Source organism: Monodon monoceros, unplaced genomic scaffold, assembly GCF_005190385.1.
Source record: "Monodon monoceros isolate NGI ecotype Baffin Bay Population unplaced genomic scaffold, NGI_Narwhal_1 Super_Scaffold_16, whole genome shotgun sequence".
NCBI classification, from domain to species: Eukaryota; Metazoa; Chordata; class Mammalia; order Artiodactyla; family Monodontidae; genus Monodon; species Monodon monoceros.
This window is the reverse complement of record NW_021703772.1, coordinates 105,186,748-105,208,024: the sequence shown is the minus strand read 5'-3', so window position 1 is coordinate 105,208,024 and position 21,277 is coordinate 105,186,748. Positions and strand designations below refer to the sequence as shown.

Here is a 21,277-nt window from a genome sequence, read left to right as displayed (position 1 = left end):
AAAAGTGAGCTGAAAGGCATTGTTAGGATGTCGGAGAGGCTACATGGTAAAAAGGGATTTGCAAAGGTTGAGAAACAATGCAGAGACCCCGGAAAAGGGTCCATGTGAATGTGATCAGATATAGATACTGAGGAGATCAAGGATAGCCCCACTCATGAGGAGACATGTGGAAAATGAGGAGTAAGTACTTGGGTCCTTACCGAGTCCGCGCAAGGTGAGAGTCAGTCAGTTGCCTGGTTACTGACATCAGATGTGCTTTCAAAATGTACATACTTGTTGAATGATTAAATACAGTTCTGTAGAGATAATCTTATTCCTACTGCATAATTCACCTATAAAACCTTATTCTTCATCTGGAATTCATCATGAGGGTCCATAATAATTTCCATATCAATATGTAAATGTGTTATGGGACTTCCCTGGTGGCACAGTGGTTAAGAATCCATCTGCCAATGCAGGGGACATGGGTTCGAGCCCTGGTCTGGGAAGATCCCACATGCCGCGGAGCAACTAAACCCGTGTGCCACAACTACTGAAGCCCGCACGCCTAGAGCCCATGCTCCACAACAAGAGAAGCCACAGGAATAAGAAGCCCGCACACCGCAAGGAAGAGTAGCCCCCGCTCACCACAACTAGAGAAAGCCCGCACGCAGCAACGAAGACCCAACATAGCCAAAAATTAGTTAATTAATTAATTTTAAAAGTATGCAAATGTTTTAGTAAAAACATGTAAAATAGTTTTATAACATATAGTAAACAATTCTGGCTTAGAAGGTGAAACAAGATATCTCAAAAAATAGCGATCAGAGTATAAACTGTAGCAAGACTTTAGGAAAGCTAGTTGAAATATGAATCAAGATCCTTAAAATGATTCATAATCTTTGACTCAAATATGCCATTCCTATGCCCAGTTCAAGAAAACAATGGAACATGTGGGGTTAAAATTTATTTAAGCACAAAGATGTCCACTGTGGTATTGGTTAGAATAATAAATATTTGGAAACAACACAGGGTTCCTCATCCCCCACCCAAAAAAAGATTAAAATGGTTGAATAAAAACAAGAAGCCATTAAATAGACTATTTATTATGCAGTCATTAAAGTCATATTTATAGATACTTCAATAACGTGTGAAAAGCTTTGGTAATAAAGGGAAGTGAGCTCAGATTTCCCCTAGGGGAAAGTGCTCTATGGGAATACCACTTGGGCTTCAGGAATGAATGAAAAGAGCTATTTTCCCTTTCTTTGAGTCAGGCAAACATCTGCATTGTCCCAAATTACAGCATATATATTCTACCATCACACCTTGGCTCTCGGCAACCTCTGTTTTCAATAAGCTTCCCTCGTCTTTTTATCCATTTTAATTTGAGCTGTCTTTCAAGTGCTGACTCAACCTACTTCCTTCCAGGGTGATTTCATGATTATTCTAGAACACAAAAACATTCTCACCTCTCAGTCTTCTAGAACTGCATTTTCTATCTGGTATCACAATATCCTACTGGGTCTCAAGCAGTATGAAAGACGTCATGAATGTCCCATCACTAAGTTCATATACACAGTTTTGCAAAATGTCTTCGTTATTTGAGAAAGGAAATAAGATATGGAGCTTATCTTGCATCACAGCCAGATTCCCTCTATTTAAATCCCAGCTCCTTCATTTGCTTCATATGTTATCTTGAGGAGGATACGTAACCTTCTGGGCTTCAGTGTGCTCATCTATAAAATGGGGAGAATAATAATACCCACCTCACTTTATCATTATGTTGTAGACTAATCTATGATTAAGCTCCCATAACAAAACCTCTTCCTTTTAATCTTAACTTGGATTCATAATATACCATGGCCAAGATATACCTTGAGTACTCAGTAGTTTGGCTTCAATTACACAACCTTCTAAACTTGCACATTTCAGAAAACCAATAACCAGCTCTAGTGATCAGAAGGCTCTGATCACTGGGTGGGTTGCCAGGACTTAATCTGGGCTGAAAACATTATTTTACCTTCAGCTTTCCCTCTGGCAAATAGGATACAACTTAGGGGAGAAAGTTGCTGAGCGAAGCAACTTACAGACATAATGTTTAATGTCAGTTCATGGGATAAGTGATGGTCTCATATTTCCTTCTTCTGTGGGGAAGCTGCCACAGATTGGAGAGGAATTGCCCACATAATCATCATATCTTGTTAAGCAGGAGGCTTTGAACCAAGTGTGTTTGAAAAGTAACATAACTTGTGTACCCAAGTAACATAACTTGTGTACCCAAGTTCTTTATATGTCATCAGGTAAGGAGGAAAGAAAATTGAAATGCAATGATGACATATCTACTTTATTATTTTTTTGTGTGTGTGTGTGGTACGCGGGCCTGTCACTGTTGTGGCCTCTCCCGTTGCGGAGCACAGGCTCCGGACGCGCAGGCTCAGCGGCCATGGCTCACGGGCCCAGCCGCTCCGCAGCACGTGGGATCCTCCCGGACTGGGGCACAAACCCCGCATCGGCAGGCGGACTCTCAACCACTGCGCCGCCAGGGAAGCCCCGACATACCTACTTTTAACAGCAACCTACCATGTTTAAGGACTTTGGGAATTCCCATTGTACCATTCCTTAGAGTTCGTCATATCCTCCTCCTCAGCCAGACCCCTCTCTTATCCACAAAGCGAGACAGAAAGAAGCGAAACATATCTGTCCTTAGCCCTATTGGTTCACATTTACTAGGATGCGCCGAGAATGAAAAAAACCAAACTAATCCTAAAGAGCACGAAAAGACAAAAGACTCGTAGTCAAGAAATTACGAGTTTTAAGTATCATTATAAATGTCTTACAAATGTAAACTCTTGCATCGACTCTTCTGATTGTGCATGACTGTTTCAAGGAATTACAGCCCAACACACCAAGGGCATTGCCATTTCCACACTAGCATGTTTGCGAACTTGCTTGTTTTGCTTTTACCTGAGGGGATCCTCTGTTCTGTTTTCTGTATTTTAGCAGCTCTCATTTCTGATGCCCTACATTCGGGACACAGATTTTCTGAAGGCAGGAAAGCATGACTTGATTTACTCAATTTACACATATGATGCAAAACAGTGCCCCTCACCCAATTGGGGGGAGGAAGAGGGATTAGTTAAAGGGAGACAAATTTTTGAATTGCATAGGCATCCAAACCTCACAGCCACCCAAGCACCTCTGATCTGTCCTGGCTGGGTGCCCAGAAGGGAAGGAGGGGTTTAATAGTGTTGCAGCCCATGGTATAAACCCTGAGTAATGTCACAGAAAGGGGGATAAAAAGAGAATGAGATTTTTAAGGCTTGGTATGTTAAGTTTCCTGCTCATCAACTTTGACAGTGTTCCTTTAAAAATCAGCACCTCACATCCATCGACTTTTAAGTTCATGCCTTTTTTATAGAGTTGGAAATCTTCTATTTTTAGCATGATGGATGGATAAATTTAAAGGAGGAGAGCATCCACAGAGATGAACTTCTCAAAATATTATTAAATTACTTTAGGAGAAAGTGAACAGAATAAGATTTACAAATCATAGGAATGTTATCATATGATTTGGCCAGTATTTGGATAGTTTTGACTTAAATCTTCAAGTTTCTCTCATCTCACTATTAAACTGATGGCCACTCTGGTTGCCTCTGAGCTTCTTACAAGAGCATTGTCCATACAATCTGGACAGTCCTGTATGTGTCCTACAATGTATCTGTCCAAGTATATGTTGTTCTTGGCTGTTTAGGGATAATAGTTCTGGAACAGGACTCAACATTTATAGATTGAGGGGCTTCCCTGGTGGTGCAGTCGTTAAGAATCTGCCTGCCAATTCAGGGGACACGGGTTTGGGCCCTGGTCCAGGAAGATTCCGCATGCCGCAGAGCAACTAAGCCTCTGTGCCACAACTACTGAGCCTGCATGCCACAACTACTGAAGCCCACGTGCCTAGAGCCTGTGCTCCACAACAAGAGAAGCCACTGCAGTGAGAAGCCCGTGAACTGCAATGAAGAGTAGCCCCAGCTTGCTGCAACGAGAGAAAGCCCGCATGCAGCAACGAAGAGCAAACACAGTCAAAAATTAATTAATTAATTTTTTAAAAAAATTATAGATTGGTATTAATTGAGAATCTTAAATAAAAACTTGTAATTTTAGCCCTAAAATGGTCCACAAGATTTTGTTAGTTTTCCTTTACAGGATCTGTGAGAAAACAAGCTCCAGCGTGTTAAAATTTTGTCCTTGTTCAAGTATAAGAGTTTGCTAAAAATTAAATCTAATCTCTCTCAGTCTGTTGTTCACTGTTCCAAATCTCTAAATAGAAAATTTTAAGTAAGTTATATCATTATAAAGCCAGGCAGTGTTTTTCACTTCTACAGGCAGCTAACAGTAATAATGTCATCTCATGATGGCCAATGGGCTATTTCTTCTCTGATTTGCTTGGCCTCCTCTGTGGTCACCATTGGTGAATGTTACATTACAAGGCATAGAAGAGGCCACAGAATGGCTGAGAGGTCTGCAGGGATGAGAGCATCAGCGCTGTTCATCCTGGATCAGAGTCTGATTCTAGCCCAGCTGTCATCTACCGTTCCCTTTCTGCATTCTGAGTGCCATGCCAGGAACAGCAGGGACTTAAGGAAAACAGGTGAGATCTGGTCCTGAGTGATAGTCTCCTTGAAGTCCTCAGAATAGGTCCAGCCTTGGCTTGGCTCTTACATTATTCTAGAAGGCCCTTCTCCCACTCCTCTACCTTCTAAGTCAATTTTGAAGTTCACATTTTCTGTGAAATCTCCTACCACTATAGCCAGCACCTTCCAATTACATCTTTGTCAGTTAAACTTACAGTTCATTTCACACAGTTTGACATACAATTCTCCAAACAGCAAACCTTCTCTATTTTGTCATGTGTTTTTTTTTTGTTTGGTGACCCTGACAGGACTATCGTATTATGGAAATCATGGCACTGCTGCTCTTCCTTTACTTTTTCCTCCTCTCCCCTTATTCTCTGTGTGCTCCAGGTTCCTCACTTCCTGCTTCCTTTCTTACCATTTACTGTCAGAACTCTCCCGCCATGTGAAACTACTTACAGTTTCAGTTTCCTGTTTTCTTTTCCTTGTCTGCCACATTCCTATCATGAGATCAGCTCAAACCTTCTATCTGAAGCCTCCCCAACATGGACACACAGACATTGTCAGTACTTATCACCAATATGCTGGTTCTATTGTCTCAGATACCATGGTAAGATGACACTTCCTACCCCCTTGAAGTTAGGTGCTCATGGGACTCTATTTGGCCAATGATTCCATGAGTGGAAGTAACATTTGCCACTTCCAGGTAGAAGCATCCAAGAAGAAACTTCCAGGTAGAAGCTTTCAAAAACACATGTTTCCTTGTGCATCCCTCTCCCTGACAGGGCAACATTCCAGATGATGGAGTCTCTGTCAGCTTCCCAGAATAAGAACACCTTTGGAAGAGGGTCCCCTGCAGACCTGTGATATGCAGGTAACACAGGCATGACTCAACTGCTCATTACTTACGCCACCGAGATGCAGGTTGTTTATTGCACAGCCTAACTTAGCCCATCTAGAAAATGCAGTTGACTTCAGAGCTCTTCTTTGTGTGCCTACAGCACCTTGTCTTTCCTCTACCTCAACACTTATCCTATTTCCTGTCTGTCTTCCTGGTAGACCTTGAGCTTCATGATGATATGGCTTTGTATTTGTGCATCCTCCATGCTCACCACAGTGTTTGGCATAGAGTATGCTCTCAAGAAACACACATTGGGGACTTCCCTGGTGGCGCAGTGGTTAAGAATCTGCCTGCCAATGCAGGGGACATGGGTTCGATCCCTGGTCCAGGAACATCCCACATGCTGTGGAGCAACTAAGGCCATGTGCCACAACTACTGAGCCTGCACTCTAGAGCTGGTGAGCCGCAACTACTGAGCCCAAGAGCCACAACTATTGAGCCCGTGTTTTGCAACTACTGAAGCTTGCACGCCTAGAGCCCGTGCTCTGCAACAAGAGAAGCCACTGCAGTGAGAAGTCCCTGCACCACAACAAAGAGAAGCCCACACTTGCAGCAACTAGAGGAAGCCCGTGCACAGCAGTGAAGTATGAACGTAGCCAAAAATTTAAAAAAAAAAAAGAAACACACTGAAGGAATGACTAAAATGTGCCCACCCCATGTTGAATATATCCTGACATTATCCCTGATATTCGTGGATTTTTGCCCATTCTACTGTGGGTAGGCATGAGTCTACTCACAGTTATGGCAGGTGGCGCCCACGTAACCTGTGTCACTGCAGTTACAGTAGAAGGTCACCCAGGACTGGAAGCAGCTTCCTCCATGTTCACAGTAGTTTGGCAAACACCTTGAGAGATGGAGCAAAATCAAACAAAATAAACCAAATCAGTTGAAATAAGGGGAAAAACAAAGACGTCTTATATCCAACTACATGAATTAATGGTAGAAATCGGTCTACTCTACTCCCATTCCTGAGTGAGACTTGAATACGTGAACATAAGACAATGGTTTCACCACAAGAGGTGGGTCCACCTGGTACTACTGGGCAAAGAAAGGCTCAGGGCTGATTTAGGCAATTAAATAAAGCATTTCAACACTGGGGCACATGTTCATTGACTTAAAGTTAATTTGAAGTGGTCAGAATTTGTAAGGTTTTTCACTTACTGTAGAACAAAATAGACAAAGATGTAATTTTGCATTTTGAAAAGGTTTTGCATTTTTAAAGGAAAGGAGAAAGAGGCAAATAATTGAGGTCATAATCCTCCTGCTTCTCTTTGGGGTGACGGCCAGGAGTCTATTTTAAACTCCCCATGAATTTGAAAAGATGGTATCTGTTCAGTTAACATACTAGGAAATTCTATAATTATTAACAGAGCCAATAACACCCTTAAAATGAGGCCTTTACTACTTATAATGAAAACAGTATGACTATTCTGAAAAATATTTTCACCATACACTTTAAAAACTCTCTGAAACATTCATATAAGTTAACCCAGAAATCACCCTTAGATGGCTCTACCTTTAGGATGTATTTCAAAACATAAAACTATGTGTGCTAATTATCCTTATTCACAATGATGCCGTGATGAATCCATGTAAGTTTCCAACATGAGAAGATTTCTTAGGAAAGTTGTAGTACATAATATTAATGGGCTATCATAAAGCTACTACAAATGATGTTAGCAAAAAGGAATAAAACAGACTGGGGGTCTTCCTGGTGGCGCAGTGGTTGAGTCCACCTGCCGATGCAGGGGACACGGGTTCGTGCCCCGGTCCGGGAGGATCCCACATGCCGCCGAGTGGCTAGGCCCGTGAGCCATGGCCGCTGAGCCTGCTCGTTCGGAGCCTGTGCTCCGCAACAGGAGAGGCCACAACAGTAAGAGGCCCGCTTACCGCAAAAAAAAAAAAAAAAACACTGGGACTGGATTAAGTGAAAATTCAAGATATGAAGCATAACAAGGACAAACGTTAAGTGTCTCTTGGGCTAAGGGGAGTGAAGGCAACATTCATTTCTTCTCGACAAAGATCACAGACTTCAGGGTTATATATATCTGAGCACAAATCCCAGCTCAGCAATTTACTACATGGTGTCTTTAGGTAATTCTCTTCATCTCTTACATACATGATTTAAAATCTCTACACTCCGGGTACTGTTCTCCTAAAAAATAACCAGGCAAGTGCTCAATATGTATAACAAATAAGATTAAGAGTAAAAGCAATGCTAAACACTGAAATTTTTGAAAACAATCTTTACGGGAAGAGTAAAATCTCATGAATTTCAACAGGGACAGGGAATAACCAGCGGAATCACAGAAGTGGTATAATACAACAAAAGGGTTCATTGTGCAGCCACCGAAAATGTGAGGCAAGGAAAAGTAAGATGATTTACCCTAAGTGTCCTACATAGGTAGGAAACCCTCCAGCAATGATTGTTTCAAAGCCCAGAAACTAATATTCCTGAACATGTCCAGACATATTATTAGAAATTTTCTGCTCAGCACAGCAAACACACTATTGTGCTGACAGGGCTTCTGTTTGGGAAAAACCTTTTGATACCATGGTGTCCAGCTAAGGCTTAAAAACACAGAAAAAAGCAGGGAGGGGGGGAAGGGACTCAGTAATTTTGCTCTGGAACATGATTACAAAATCCAACCAATCAATAAATAAACCAAAACATGAGCCCTTCCGTACTCCAAATTCTACCCTTCCTCTGGATTCCCCCACCCAGCTTGGTGGAAAAGAAACAGGCTTGTTACTCAGATAAACCACAGGTTTCTGCCCCACCCCCCCACCCCTGACACCAGTAACCTTGTGCTGTGGGGAAGTTAGATAAACTTGAAGCATAAGTGTCCTCACGAGCAAAATCCAAGCAAGAACCTCTGCCTCTGGGTGTGCCCTGATAGAGAGCCTGTGAAGGCCCACCCTCCTCCACACCTTTTCTTCTTTTGCATCCAGAACTGCTTGTTTCTGAATACTGCTTCTCCTGCAGTGGACTTTTCTCAAGATCTTTCCCCTCTGAACCTCTCAAATTCTTACATGACATGTCTATGGCTGCTCTATCCCACCCCATCCCACTCCCCTCCCCCAATCACACATATATATATATACACACACACACACACACGAGTCAGATTCCATGATTGACAAACAACGGTATTACTGTTCCCCTCCCTCCACCAAGAAAAAGTTAATTGCTTTAAAGATGGAAAGCTGAGCAAAGCCAGGTCAGTAGGTAGTTATCCTATAGTTCTTTTGGTTTTGGCACCAAGAAAGTTCAGATCAGCCCCTTTTTTGATGACTGAAGCTATAAGATAAAAACTCAAAAGTTGTCATTGGCCATGTTTTCAGCCATGAGAAGAAAGCTTATCTGCAGTGAAAAAGAGAGAGAGAAAAAAATGCTGAGGTCCAGAACGCAGCAGAAAAGACAGATGGAGAGACTCCTGACAATATTTGTATGGCGGTTCTCTGCTGTTTCCAAGATTAGGTTGCATCCCTGAACTTTCTGAGGGCTGGTTGTTTTAATCTAGCTTAGATTCTGTGAGACAACCCAAGATCTTTCTGGGAAAACCCCCTATGTATTCAGGCTAGCTTGAGTTGGGATTCTCTTATTTCCAACTAACAATCTTAACTTTTTGTAAATCAGCATCCTATAAATACAAACAGCAATAGAAACACATTTTTCCTTACAATTTTACACTTTAAAGTATTTTTAAAATTCAATATTGCCAAGCTAAGTGGGGCGTGTAGGGGGAGGGATCTTGTGGAAAAGTATAAGAACTAGCTGGGTACTTTGAACATACTTAAAAAGCCTCACACAGACCTTGTATTACAGTGTTACTAAACTCAATTTACCAACAAATATGTAGGCTAGAAATTCATTTGTTTATGGTCACTCAAAAAAAATGATGTATTTCTGAGAGGGAAAAAGAGTACCTGGGAAAAGAAAAACATCTAATATTCCTAGAACGAGAAAAAATTGAATGAATACTTACAGGGCTGCCTTTGAGCTTGGTTCATTTTGGTTCAATGCACACTGTGATTAGAAAAACTCATTTGTAAAGTAGACACTCAAAATAAAAGATGTATAACCCCAACTGGCTTATTTAAAAAGGGCAGTTTTAGGAGTATAATTTCCGTGTTCTTTAATCAGTTCATTTTAACTGGTGTTTTGTTTCTTTTTCTCTCTACTTGGTATACACTGAGCACTTGAGACATGAACACAGAAAGAGGCCAGTGTGGAACTACGCAAGTGAATAGAACTCATTAAGTGTGAGGACAGTGACAATCTCAGGTGTAAGGCACTGAATTCAATTTGCTACGAGATAATCATGCTGAACAACTACCTTCTAAAATCCTAATGATATTTCATATACAGCTGAATCAGACGTGCCTTCTTGTGGTGTACGACATTTAATAAACAGAGCTTTCAGCAGAAACACAACTGTTGATGTCATAGTCTTCAGAAGCCCAAAGAAGCATGATGATGTGTGCCAGCAAGGACTCGGAGAGCAGGGCACATGCATCAGAAGCTGTTTGCGTCTTTCTAAAAGTAGGATGTGCATAATTTGAAGGGAGATGAACGAAAGAGTTGAAGAAAAGGCAGAAAAGAATTAGGAATGGAAGGAGAAAAGAAAAAAATATAACAGGGACAAAAGTGTTATACGAGTTTTACATGAGAAAGTATAATTTTACCCGAAATCAAAACTTCTTCCAAAAGAAAAGGCTCATTGCTAGTTGGAGCTGTGGACCACCCAGGTAAGAGATGAAGTGGGCAGAAGAGTTGTCCAGAGTGCCCCATGGACCTCATTAATGGTCCAATCCAGCCTTCCGTGGCATATGGTTCTGGCTCACAGTTGTTTAGTGGTGTGATTTCTTGTTCGCAGGGAGATATGAAAGAAAAGAAAATGCTTCTCTTTAAAGATGCACAGCAAGGTAGACAGATAAGCTTCTTCAAAGAAGAGAGTATTTTACAGAATACTGAGAGACTGACTTACTCCAAAGACTAGAGTCCAATTTCAAGCATCTTGGCAAGCATATTTTCTGCCAAATACACTTCGCCCCCCTGGGCATTAGGAAGAACAAAGGGACCCCTGCCGTTTTCCTTGAGAAAGATCAGAGTGGTTCTTTCCCTAACTTAGCTTTCACTGAGGCCAAGCACAAGTTTCCAGCTGGAGCAGACCAACCCTGGGAAAAGCATTAAGAAAGCAGAGGGAATCAACATAGTTTTGGAAAATATAGTCAGTATGTTTATAATTTAGAAAGTTTCAAAGAATCAATATGAATTTTCGGCTTCTCTTAAACGAAGATCAGATTACTGAGAACAGTCATTGCAAATCTCCTGATTTTCCATGTCAGTGACTTCCAAATTTGTATTTCAAGTTCAGTCTTCTCTCCTGAATTCCAGACCCATAAATCCAGCTGCCTGCTTCAAAGTTCCACTTGGGTGTCAGATGTTTCAAACTGCATGTCCAAACCTGACTTTCTGATCTCATACTTCGCCTCCTTCCCCCCAAGTTCTCTACTCACATCCTTCACTATCAGAGGAGGGCAACTCCATACTTACCACTCTCCAGACCCCAACACTTGCAAGTCCCCCCCCCTTCCCTCACAGCCCTCATCTGAGGAACGAGTACATGTCTCTGGCTCTGCTTTTAGAATCTGTTCTGCATCTGACCACTTCCCATCACCTCCTGCTACCACTCTGGTCTGAGTCACCAGCATCTCTTGCCTGAACAACTGTGATCATCAGCCAACTGGTCTACCAGCCTCCATCTCCGATCCCTTCAGTATGTCCCCAACACAAAAGCAAGAGAGATCCTATTAACATCTAAGGCAGATTGAAACCCTTCAAGGGCTTTCTGTTTTAATCAAGGTAAAAGCAACATCTTTAAACTACCTACCAGTTCCTGCTGATCTGTACCCCCATCACTTCTCCAAATTCATCCCTACTCTTCTCCCTTTTCTACATCTCCCCGAGCCATGCTGAACTCCTTGCTGTCCTTAAAGCACACCAGGGATGCTGCTTTGTCAGGGTCTTTGCACTGAAGTTCTCTTTGCCCAGGATGCTCTCCCCCACACGTCTACATGGCCCACTCCTCACCTCCTTCTTGCCTCTGATAAAACAGTGTTCTCAAGGAAGCCTGCCACAATCATGCTACTTAAAGTTGCATGATCCTGCAATCCCACTCCTGGACATTTATCTAGATAAAACTATAATTCGAAAAGGTATATGTACTACTATTCACTGCAAAAAAAAAAAACCCAAAAAACAAACAAAAAAAAACAGATTCATTGCAGCACTATTAACAATAGCCAAGACATGGAAGCAACCTAAATGTTCATTGACAGATGAATGGATAAAGAAGATGTGGTATATAAACACAATGGAATATTACTCAGACATAAAAAATAATAAAATAATGCCATTTGCAGCAACAAAGATGGACCTGGAGATTATTATACTAAGTGAAGTAAGCCAGACAGAGAAAGACAAATATCATATGATATCACTTATATGTGGGAATATTTAAAAAAATAATACAAATGAACCTACATACAAAACAGAAATAGACCCAGAGACATAGAACACAAGCTTATGGTTACCAAAGGAGAAAGTGGGGAGAAGCAATAAATTGGGAGTTTGGGATTAACAGATACATGCTATTATATATAAAATAGATAACCAACAAGGACCCATTGTATAGCACAGGGAACTATACTCAATATTTTGTAATACCTTATAAGGGAAAAGAATCTGAAAAAGAATATATATATATATACATATGAGTGTGTATGTATATAGATAGATAGATAGATATCTGAGTCACTTTGCTGTATACCTGAAACTAACACAGCATTGTAAATCAACTATACTTAAATTAAAAGAAAATTATAAAATAAAATTGCAACTCTCCTTCACTCAGCACCTCCAATCCCCTTTCCCAGCCTCCCTTACTTTTTCATCCTTAGCACTTCCTATCTTCTAACACAATATACACTCTGCTTATTCATTAAGTTTATGATTTGTTACCTGTCTTCCCACAAAGGAATGTAATCTCCATAAGGGCATAAGTTGTTTTCTATTTTGTTCACTGAGTATGCAACGTAGTAAACAGAGTTGGCACTCAATAAGTGGCTGTTGATTGCATAAATAAATAAACTTTGTATGTCTGGGGTGCAATAGCCAGCCGAAGCTGTCCTCATTTAGCTAAGCCTCTTCAGCTAACCACAGCCTATCATCTCACCTTTACTATTACCTGCCTGACACTGAGCAGCACAATAAGAGCTTAGTGGGGTAGAGGGGAGACAAAGAGCTTCACCTTTTCTTAAGTGAAGAAATCTGAGACACGTAAAGGGAGCCTTCTGTGCAACCACAGGCAAGAAGCAATTTAGAGAGAGGAGACAGAAACCCAGGTGCAGGAGGGAAGAAGTAAGATGGACACCAGGAATGCGATCCTCTTCAGTGGCCTTTAAGGCTACGAGTAAATGATGCAATTTCTCTTCATTATTTGTAAGTACAATCTCTGAAGTACTTACAGGGATAATTTTCTACAAATTGGAGATGGTTTTGAAATGATGCAACTTAGTGCTCCTTTGAAGACATGTTTAAGCATTCCTGATAAGTCTGTGTACAATTTTTGATAAGTTTTAATGAGATAAAAAGTCTGTTTGGGAAATTCAATTTATCCATCTAGCTCTTGTTACCTTTAACCAGATGTTAAAGAGTGCAATGATCTTTAACCAGCCTTGTGACTAACCTAATCACATTCAACCAAACATTCATGGTTAGTCTCCTACAAAATATCTCCACCAAGATTGGGGCGTTGTGGATTTGGCTTTCTTGAAGTCTTTCCCTTTAAAAGGAAACTTCAACATGTGCTCATGATCACATCTGAGATGTAGCTTTAATGTATTATTTTCTGTTTTATAGATGAAGACAGTAAGACAAGATGAGTGTGAATAACTTGTCCGTGTATGAAGTGATGGAGCCATGCCTCCTGTCACTGAAGCCTGTACTCTCAAGCACTGTGCAGTCTTTCCACCACCAAATGTCATGTGATCTATCTCCTTAAAGTGAACTCCAAGCATGCATCTTCGAGCATCACTTCTGCTAAGGGTGAGAGGGAGGGGGCGCTTCACAGAGTTTCCCGCTGATTTCAGAAACCTGTTAGCAAACTTGGAGCTGTCGGTTTAGAGTTCTTAAAATATATTTTTGGTGAGAGAAGAGGTCTTGAAGTCCATGACAAATGGGTTAATTAGGAATAAATAAATCCACAGGAGAGAATCAAGTATATATTTATTATATAATTAGCATAATGATATGCTATATCATATATATATCATATCATCATATATCATCATATATATATGATATATAATTTACTCTATAAATCTCATGCAGTGGTGAAGGGTGGGGAAAGATTCTATTTCAACCACTTTTTGTTACTAATTTGTGAAATCTTTAAATAAGTAGTAAAGAAGATGACCCCTGTCCCTGCTCTGCTCTTGTTTTTATTTTAATTTTTTCAGATAACAAAGACTTTTTTCTGTATTCGCTAAGTCTATCTGAGTTAATGATTGTTTCTAGACTCTGCCTGCTTTGGGTGGAAGGGCCTTATAAGTTATTAATGCAAGCCAGACACAGCCTTTTAGCCTGTTCAAAAATTCAAAATTTTAACCTATTATTTAACATAAACTTAAGAATTATCTAATCTTACAAATATAAAAAAATGCAGAGACTCATCACGGTCTTAAGCAAAATGGAAAATGCATTCAGGAATACATTTGTCTTTGAATACAAGGATACAGATTCATGGCCAGCCCACTATCAATGGTGTGGAGCACTTGACTGAGCATAGGGGCCAGAGTGGTCCAGGAGCACCACCAACAAGGATAACATTTGCATGTTCATCTCTTTGCATAATAAGTGCCTATTTAAGGCATAAAATTTCTAATCCCCAAAATTTGTAAATTCAGTATCAACAGCTTAAGATAATCAAAGCCTTAGTATTAATGTTTTTGGGAGAAGAAGGAATATGGTACTGAAAGAAAAATTAAAAAAAAGGTGCCAAAGGTGATCTTGTCCAGAAACTTCTATATCATGCATCTTTCTGGGAAGAAACTAGCATTCTTGACTTTGAAAAAATTCTTTAAGCTTATTTATAGTGAATTTTAATAAGATTAAGAGCAATGTCAGTAGATTGTAACCCTTAAGAGGAAGCTTACTTAGGACCTTAAATAGTCTTGCATCAAGTCAAGAAGTTTAATAATCATTAATTGACTACTTTTGTTATGTCTAACAAGGAATATCTAATTTTTCCTTTTTCATAAAATAGGACCTGCCAAGAGTTGGAGCTTTGAATTGGTCTGAGATAGGTTTTTTTTTATCCTTTTGTAGCAAGATTCTATTAAAACCTTGAAAAGATTTTCTTAATAATTATTTGATATTTGTAATTTTTAAGGGAACTTGGCCTATTTAAGTATGAGCCTTGTAAACTCCAATTTAAAAAGTGTAATATAACTGATTTAGACCTAAAAATCTTCCTTATTAGAACATCTCAAATAAATTAACTTCACCAAAGTTAAATGTTCATGTTTCTGAATATTTAACTTTGATAAATATTTGGTATTCTGTTTTTTAATGTCATAAATTAAACTACTTGGAGAGTAAATAAAACATATTATAAATTGGGTCATTTGTAGAGATGTGGATGGATCTAGAGACTGTCATACAGAGTGAAGTAAGTCAGAAAGAGAAAAACAAATATCGTATATTAACACATATATGTGGAATCTAGAAAAATGGTACAGATGAACCAGTTTGCAAGGCAGGAATAGAGACACAGATGTAGAGAACAAACGTATGGACACTGAGGGAGGAAAGTGGCGGGGGGCACTGGCAGTGGGATGAATTGGGAGATTGGGATTGACATATATACACTAATATGTATAAAATAGATAACTAATAAGAACCTGCTGTATAAAAAATAAATAAAATAAAATTCAAAAAAAACGTAGTTTACAATATTTGAAGGCATTTAAATAATCAAATCCATAAATGGCATTAAGCATTATTCAAAGTCTTTGCGATTTGATTGCTGATACTTGCTAGACTTATATGTAGAATACAATTTTATAAGCTGAATTTTGAAAAAGCTTAAACAACAGGGTTTTGAATTTGTAATTCTGAGAAATTTAATCTAACTCTTTGAAACAAAAAATAAACTTGTGAACAATCTAACCTGCCTACAAAATTCATCCTTTGTGAACAGCACTAGACCTTGGGCCCCCCACTTTGCCCCTGCTCTCCCATCAGGCTCTGCACAATACCCAGAGCATCCCTGGGAGTGGCTTCCATTTGCTGAGCCTGAAGCACTGAATTCTGTCTCTGATACCCCCGCTTCTGTGGGTCTCTTTGTCACCTTAAAGGATACTTTTTGGTGAAAATAACAAATTTTAGGTTTAATCTGCTAGCCAAAATTTCCTCCAAAATGCCCTAAACTCCCCTAAACAGTATTTAGGTGAATCTTTTTCCTTAAAACTAGGAAATCTTGGATTTTATTTTATTTTTCTTAATATGCAATTGTGAGGGGAAAAGAGTTACCTCCCTTTACTTGCATATATATATTTTTTAATATTGGGGTTTTTCTTTTTATTTTCTTTATCTTTTCTGGGTATTTCTTCTTGTTTAACACATTCCCCCTCCATAACCTTGGCCAGTGTTTCCCTGTTATGTTCCTCACTGTTCATGCAGAGTGTGAAGACCATTGCCATGGATATAGCGGCATTTCCAGACCTTAAATTATGAATCTGCTTTGATTTAGCAATTCCACTTCTTGGAATAATGCCCCAGAACTGCTATCTTACATGCACAAAGATATATGTAAAATTATTATCATTCTTAACAATTTAAAAATGGAAACATACTTCACCATTTTGGGAATGTTTAAATAAATAATGGTATGTCCACACTATGGAATGCTATGAGGCAATTAAAATGAATACATACATTGGAAAGTTCTTCATGTATAATATACTATTGAGTACATAAAACACATTGCAGAGTAACTTGTGTAGTTTCTGCTGTGATTGTCCTTGTTGTTATTAGAGAGAGAAAAAATGTTCTGGAAGTAAACAGACCAAATTGATAATCTGTTAATAATAAACTGTGAGAATAAAAGTACCATCTTATTCTTTATATATCTCTGTGGGGGGTCATTTATTTTACAATGAAACTAGAAAGAAATATACCCATGAGCTGATATTCATATTTTAGTTTGCTATCGGACAAGAGCAAAGAGAAACTCATTCCACTCAGAAAATGGTCACTAGGAATTGACAGTCAAGCTGTCCCAAGACACATTCTTAGCCCAGGGATGCTACCAGCTGGTCAAGAGAAGATGTCCAGGTGAATGAGTCTTCTGCATAAAGCCACGGGAGGCTCAGTGAGGTCCCAGCTCACCAGCCCGAGCAAAGCAGGCATTCAAAGCCAGGTCTAATAGATCACCCTCATTAAACTTCCCTCATTAAACTCTGCAAATAAAATTCCATGGGTGAGGCCTCTGCTCCTTTGGAACAAAGCCCATCTTGTAATATAATCCTAATGATTACCATTCATTATGACCGTCTATCGATCCATGAATATTTTAAATCACTTGTAAAAATTTAAAGAAAATGGTCTTTGTCTAAGAAAATAAGCCAAATCGTTAACTGTGTGTGCCTGAATGCCTGTCTTTACTGCAGTTATTTAGACATGTGCAATCTTTAGAAATATGTGCGCCCCCCAAAACATTCCCAACTCAAAAGCATCTAAAGAAAGTCATCTGTTAAAAGAGAAATCCATCTATGCAAAAGCTTTGAAGTTTCTGCATAGATGGATTTATCTTTTAACAGATGACTTTCTTTAGATGCTTTTGAGTTGGGAATGTTTTTGGGGGTGCACATGTTTCTAAAGATTGCAGTGACAGGGCGAGAGAGAGGCATGGACATATATACACCAACAAACGTTAAGGTAGATAGCTAGTGGGAAGCAGCCGCATGGCACAGGGAGATCAGCTTGGTGCTTTGTGACCATCTAGAGGGGTGGGATAGGGAGGGTGGGAGGGAGGGAGATGCAAGAGGGAAGAGATATGGGAACATATGTATAGGTATAACTGATTCACTTTGTTATAAAGCAGAAACTAACACACCATTGTAAAGCAATTATACCCCAATAAAGATGTTAAAAAAAAAAGAGAGAAATCCATCTAAAAAATGTTCAGTACATTTATATAAACACCTATAGAAATATTTTTCCTCACTATCAAATTATCCTCTTCTCCTTTTCCCATAACAGATTGAAACAAATAGAACATCCATCGACAGGCCTCTGGAATTCCCAAATGTTCAGATAAGTGGTTATCTATAAATGAGTCTGAATGTATTTACACTCCATGGAGTTACCTCCCTTTTTAAGAATTCTCATCCCTCCTTTATACAGTTGAAGGTCAGTTTCAATTTCTATATGCTTTCCTTAGAGACAGAAGAACAAAACATTTCAACAGTCCTCAAAATGCAAGCTGACTAATGTAAGCCTTTTAATAAAGCTCATACATAAAAAAAATCAGCCAGGTTGCCTTCGTTCCTTTGTCTGTTTGTTTTAATTAGCAGCCAACCTCATGGATCTTGTTTTGGTTAGATAGCTTTTCTGAAAGCTTTTGAAACCTATTTCTATGCCTCTCCATTCTAACAATTACGATAATCCCATTTTACCCCCACAGTTGGATTTTCATTATAATTGAATTTTGCTGTAATTACAGCAGATGTAGACATTAAGGAATTAAGGGAAGAAAAAGGAAAGTGTCAGAAGTCAGTTTTCTAAATTTTCCAAGTCTAGTTCACAGCAGGGAGTTAATTGTCAATAGTTGCTGAGAAGATCCCCAGATAATGGACAAAGCAATGATGGTCAAATAAGTTTGCAGTGCACATCGGTGATCCCAGGAGTCCTGCTGGGGTTCAAGACAGAGCCGGGCACCCACAGTGTCCACTTCTCCTCCCTGCACTAGCCTTTGGTGGAGAATGAATAGCAAAATGGGAAGGTGCTCTCTTCAAGTTTTTGACCAAGACAGGCTCAGCTCTCCTCTAAAGCCATTTCTTCAAAGCACAGGACATTCCAAATCAAGAAGAATTTGTCAGTGTTACCCATTCCAATACTTGTTACTATGAGAAGCAACTGGAGGCCAGGAATCTAATAGCAAATCATAGCTACCTGGTTACTTTAGAGGCAAAGATACGTATCTCCTTTCTCCAAGTAATAAAAGAATACGTTTTTAAAAATCACAAGGGAAGAAAACTCCCTATTAACCAGATGTGGGTCATTTTGACTAAATCACATAGAATCAAATTTCTCTAATCAATCCATTTGTCTCCATAGCATAGACGTGCTTCATTAGAATGGAAAGCGCACGCACGTGATTTATAGATGGGCTCTGCATTTCATGGGAGAGCAATCTGGTCTGGTTTTTCTACCTCATTATCAGTTAGGTAAAAGGTTTTGTATGCCTTGTAGTAGAGTGATTTTGTTTAACATCATTTAGAAGGCATCTCAATTGTTATGTTGAGTCTGTGCAGGAAATGCAAACAGTAGATTATTAGAATGGTCTTATTCTTAAATTTTAGGACATCATTCAGACCCCACTATAAATGGGTACAATGTTATCATCCGGTTCAGAGCTTCTCAAATTTTGTTTAAAATGTGGACTCTGGGGCTTCCCTGGTGGCGCAGTGGTTGGAGTCCGCCTGCCGATGCAGGGGACGCAGGTTCGTGCCCCGGTCCGGGAGGATCCCACATGCCGCGGAGCGGCTGGGCCCATGGGCCATGGCCACTGAGCCTGCGCATCCGGGGCCTGTGCTCCACAATGGGAGAGCCCACGGCAGTGAGAGGCCCATGTACCGTAGGAAAAAAAAAATTGTGAATTCTGATACAGTGGGTCTGGGATAGAGCCTAAGGTTCTGCATTTATTATAAGCTCCCTGCAGATGCCAAGGCTGCTGGTCCTCACACTGCTGTGAATAGCTAGGGCCTGGACTCCAGTAGAGAACTATTTCAATCCGGGGATTGCAAACTGTAGTGGTTTTCCCCCTTTTTTTTGCATATATTTCTTTTTTTTAATTTTAAATTTAAAAAACAATGTGTTATGTATCAGATTTTAACACACTGCACTAACAATATGCTAGTTTTGTGCTCCAGATTAACCCTGGAGACCTTGCTGTGAATCGTCTCCTGCTTCCACTGTGTGATCATGGGGATAAGGCTATACTAGTGTTATCAATGGGGAAGGATGTCACACTGCACTGGCCAGGTCTCTTTGGGTCAGCTCAGGCCCCTGCAGGTAGGGTGGCTGAGAAGGGGGTGCTGCTACACTTACTTTAACACACTTAAATCCACTTTAACCCAGCCAAGCCCAGGAACATCTGCTGGCCACATGCTCTTTCCCTGCATAATAACAAAGCAAGAACAAGATGAATGCAACATCAAAATAATGCCGTATTATAGGAAAGAACAAATCTGACTCCATATTAGATCGGTTCCTTTTCCTGTGCTTAGTCATGCTGGCTCTGCATCTTTTGTAAAAGAATATTGCCTATAGCCTGAAATATATAGGATAGCCCATTCTCAGGGCTCCTTTAAAGGTGTAACACCGTTCATTCATATAGAGATAAACATTTGCAGAACAGGAAGTAACATTTGTCTTGTTGGAGGTTTATAGGAACATTGTAACCAAACCTACCTGGACAGCTGCCAGAACAAAGGATTCTGACACCACAAAGTTTGCAACAACTAACCACGCCCCTCCCTCATCTTGCCTTTAAAAATGCTTTGCTAAAACCCTTTGTGGAGATCAGAGTTTGGGGGTGGGGGAGGGCATGAGCCACCCATTCTCCAAGCTTGGCCTTACAATAAACCTTTCTCTGCTGCAAACTTCAATATCCAAACTTCAATATTTCAGTTTGTTTGGCTTCGCTGTGGATCAGGCACAAGAACTTTTGTTTGGTGACGATATTATAGAAAGTGATGACACTGACTAGGCATTTATCTGGCTTCCGTATTTATGAGGAATGCACACAGTTCTCAAATTTGAAATAAAAAATGTTACCCTTACTTTTGAACTCTTCTGACTAAGTCAAAGAAAAATATTTTCTATTGCAAGGCAAGGTATTCAAAACTCGTATCAGTTGGCAACTACTTACTTGTGTGAATCAAGATTTTCTAAATATTTAGCAACCAAAACAGAAAAGCCACATGAAAGGGTGCTGAGGCTAACATCTGACTGTAATCTGTGACCCCTGGGTCAAAGTGCTTCCATGTTTTCACAGACCAAGTTTAGAAATATTTAGTTTGATCTTCAAATATTGCTTTCATCTGTTACAGGCAGTCCTATGATTTTATTTGGTGGAATAAAAGGATTTCATTGAGCAAAAAAAAACAAAAGAAAGAAAAAAAAACACTCATATAATACAAGCCAAGAAGGGCACAGGTTATGATAATGATTGGGTTCATCAATCCTCCCCCGCAAGTTTTATTATCCTGACTCCTCCAAGGTTGTATTTTCCAGGGGAGTCTCATACTGTCCAAGATAGCCCTCATGGCTGTGGTCACTGCCATGGCCTCTAGAACCCACAAATAATGTGACCAGACATGACACCAGCAGGGCCTGGATTATCCAGGATGCTGAGCCATTTGGACATGCTTATAAGGTTCTCTTATTTTTGGTGTAAAAGTCACCCAGTTCAAT

The 21,277-nt window shown here is 39.8% G+C and overlaps 1 protein-coding gene across 2 annotated transcripts in view; it reads right to left on the bottom strand.

Annotated features, from left to right (window-relative positions):
* Window positions 1-21,277, bottom strand: part of CNTNAP5 (contactin associated protein like 5) — an 898,651-nt gene that overhangs the window by 317,804 nt on the left and 559,570 nt on the right. For both annotated transcript variants that reach the window (XM_029226145.1, XM_029226146.1), the window contains exon 11: window positions 6,246-6,352. In XM_029226145.1, the coding sequence (XP_029081978.1) occupies window positions 6,246-6,352 (107 nt within the window). The remainder of the gene's footprint in view (window positions 1-6,245; window positions 6,353-21,277) is intronic.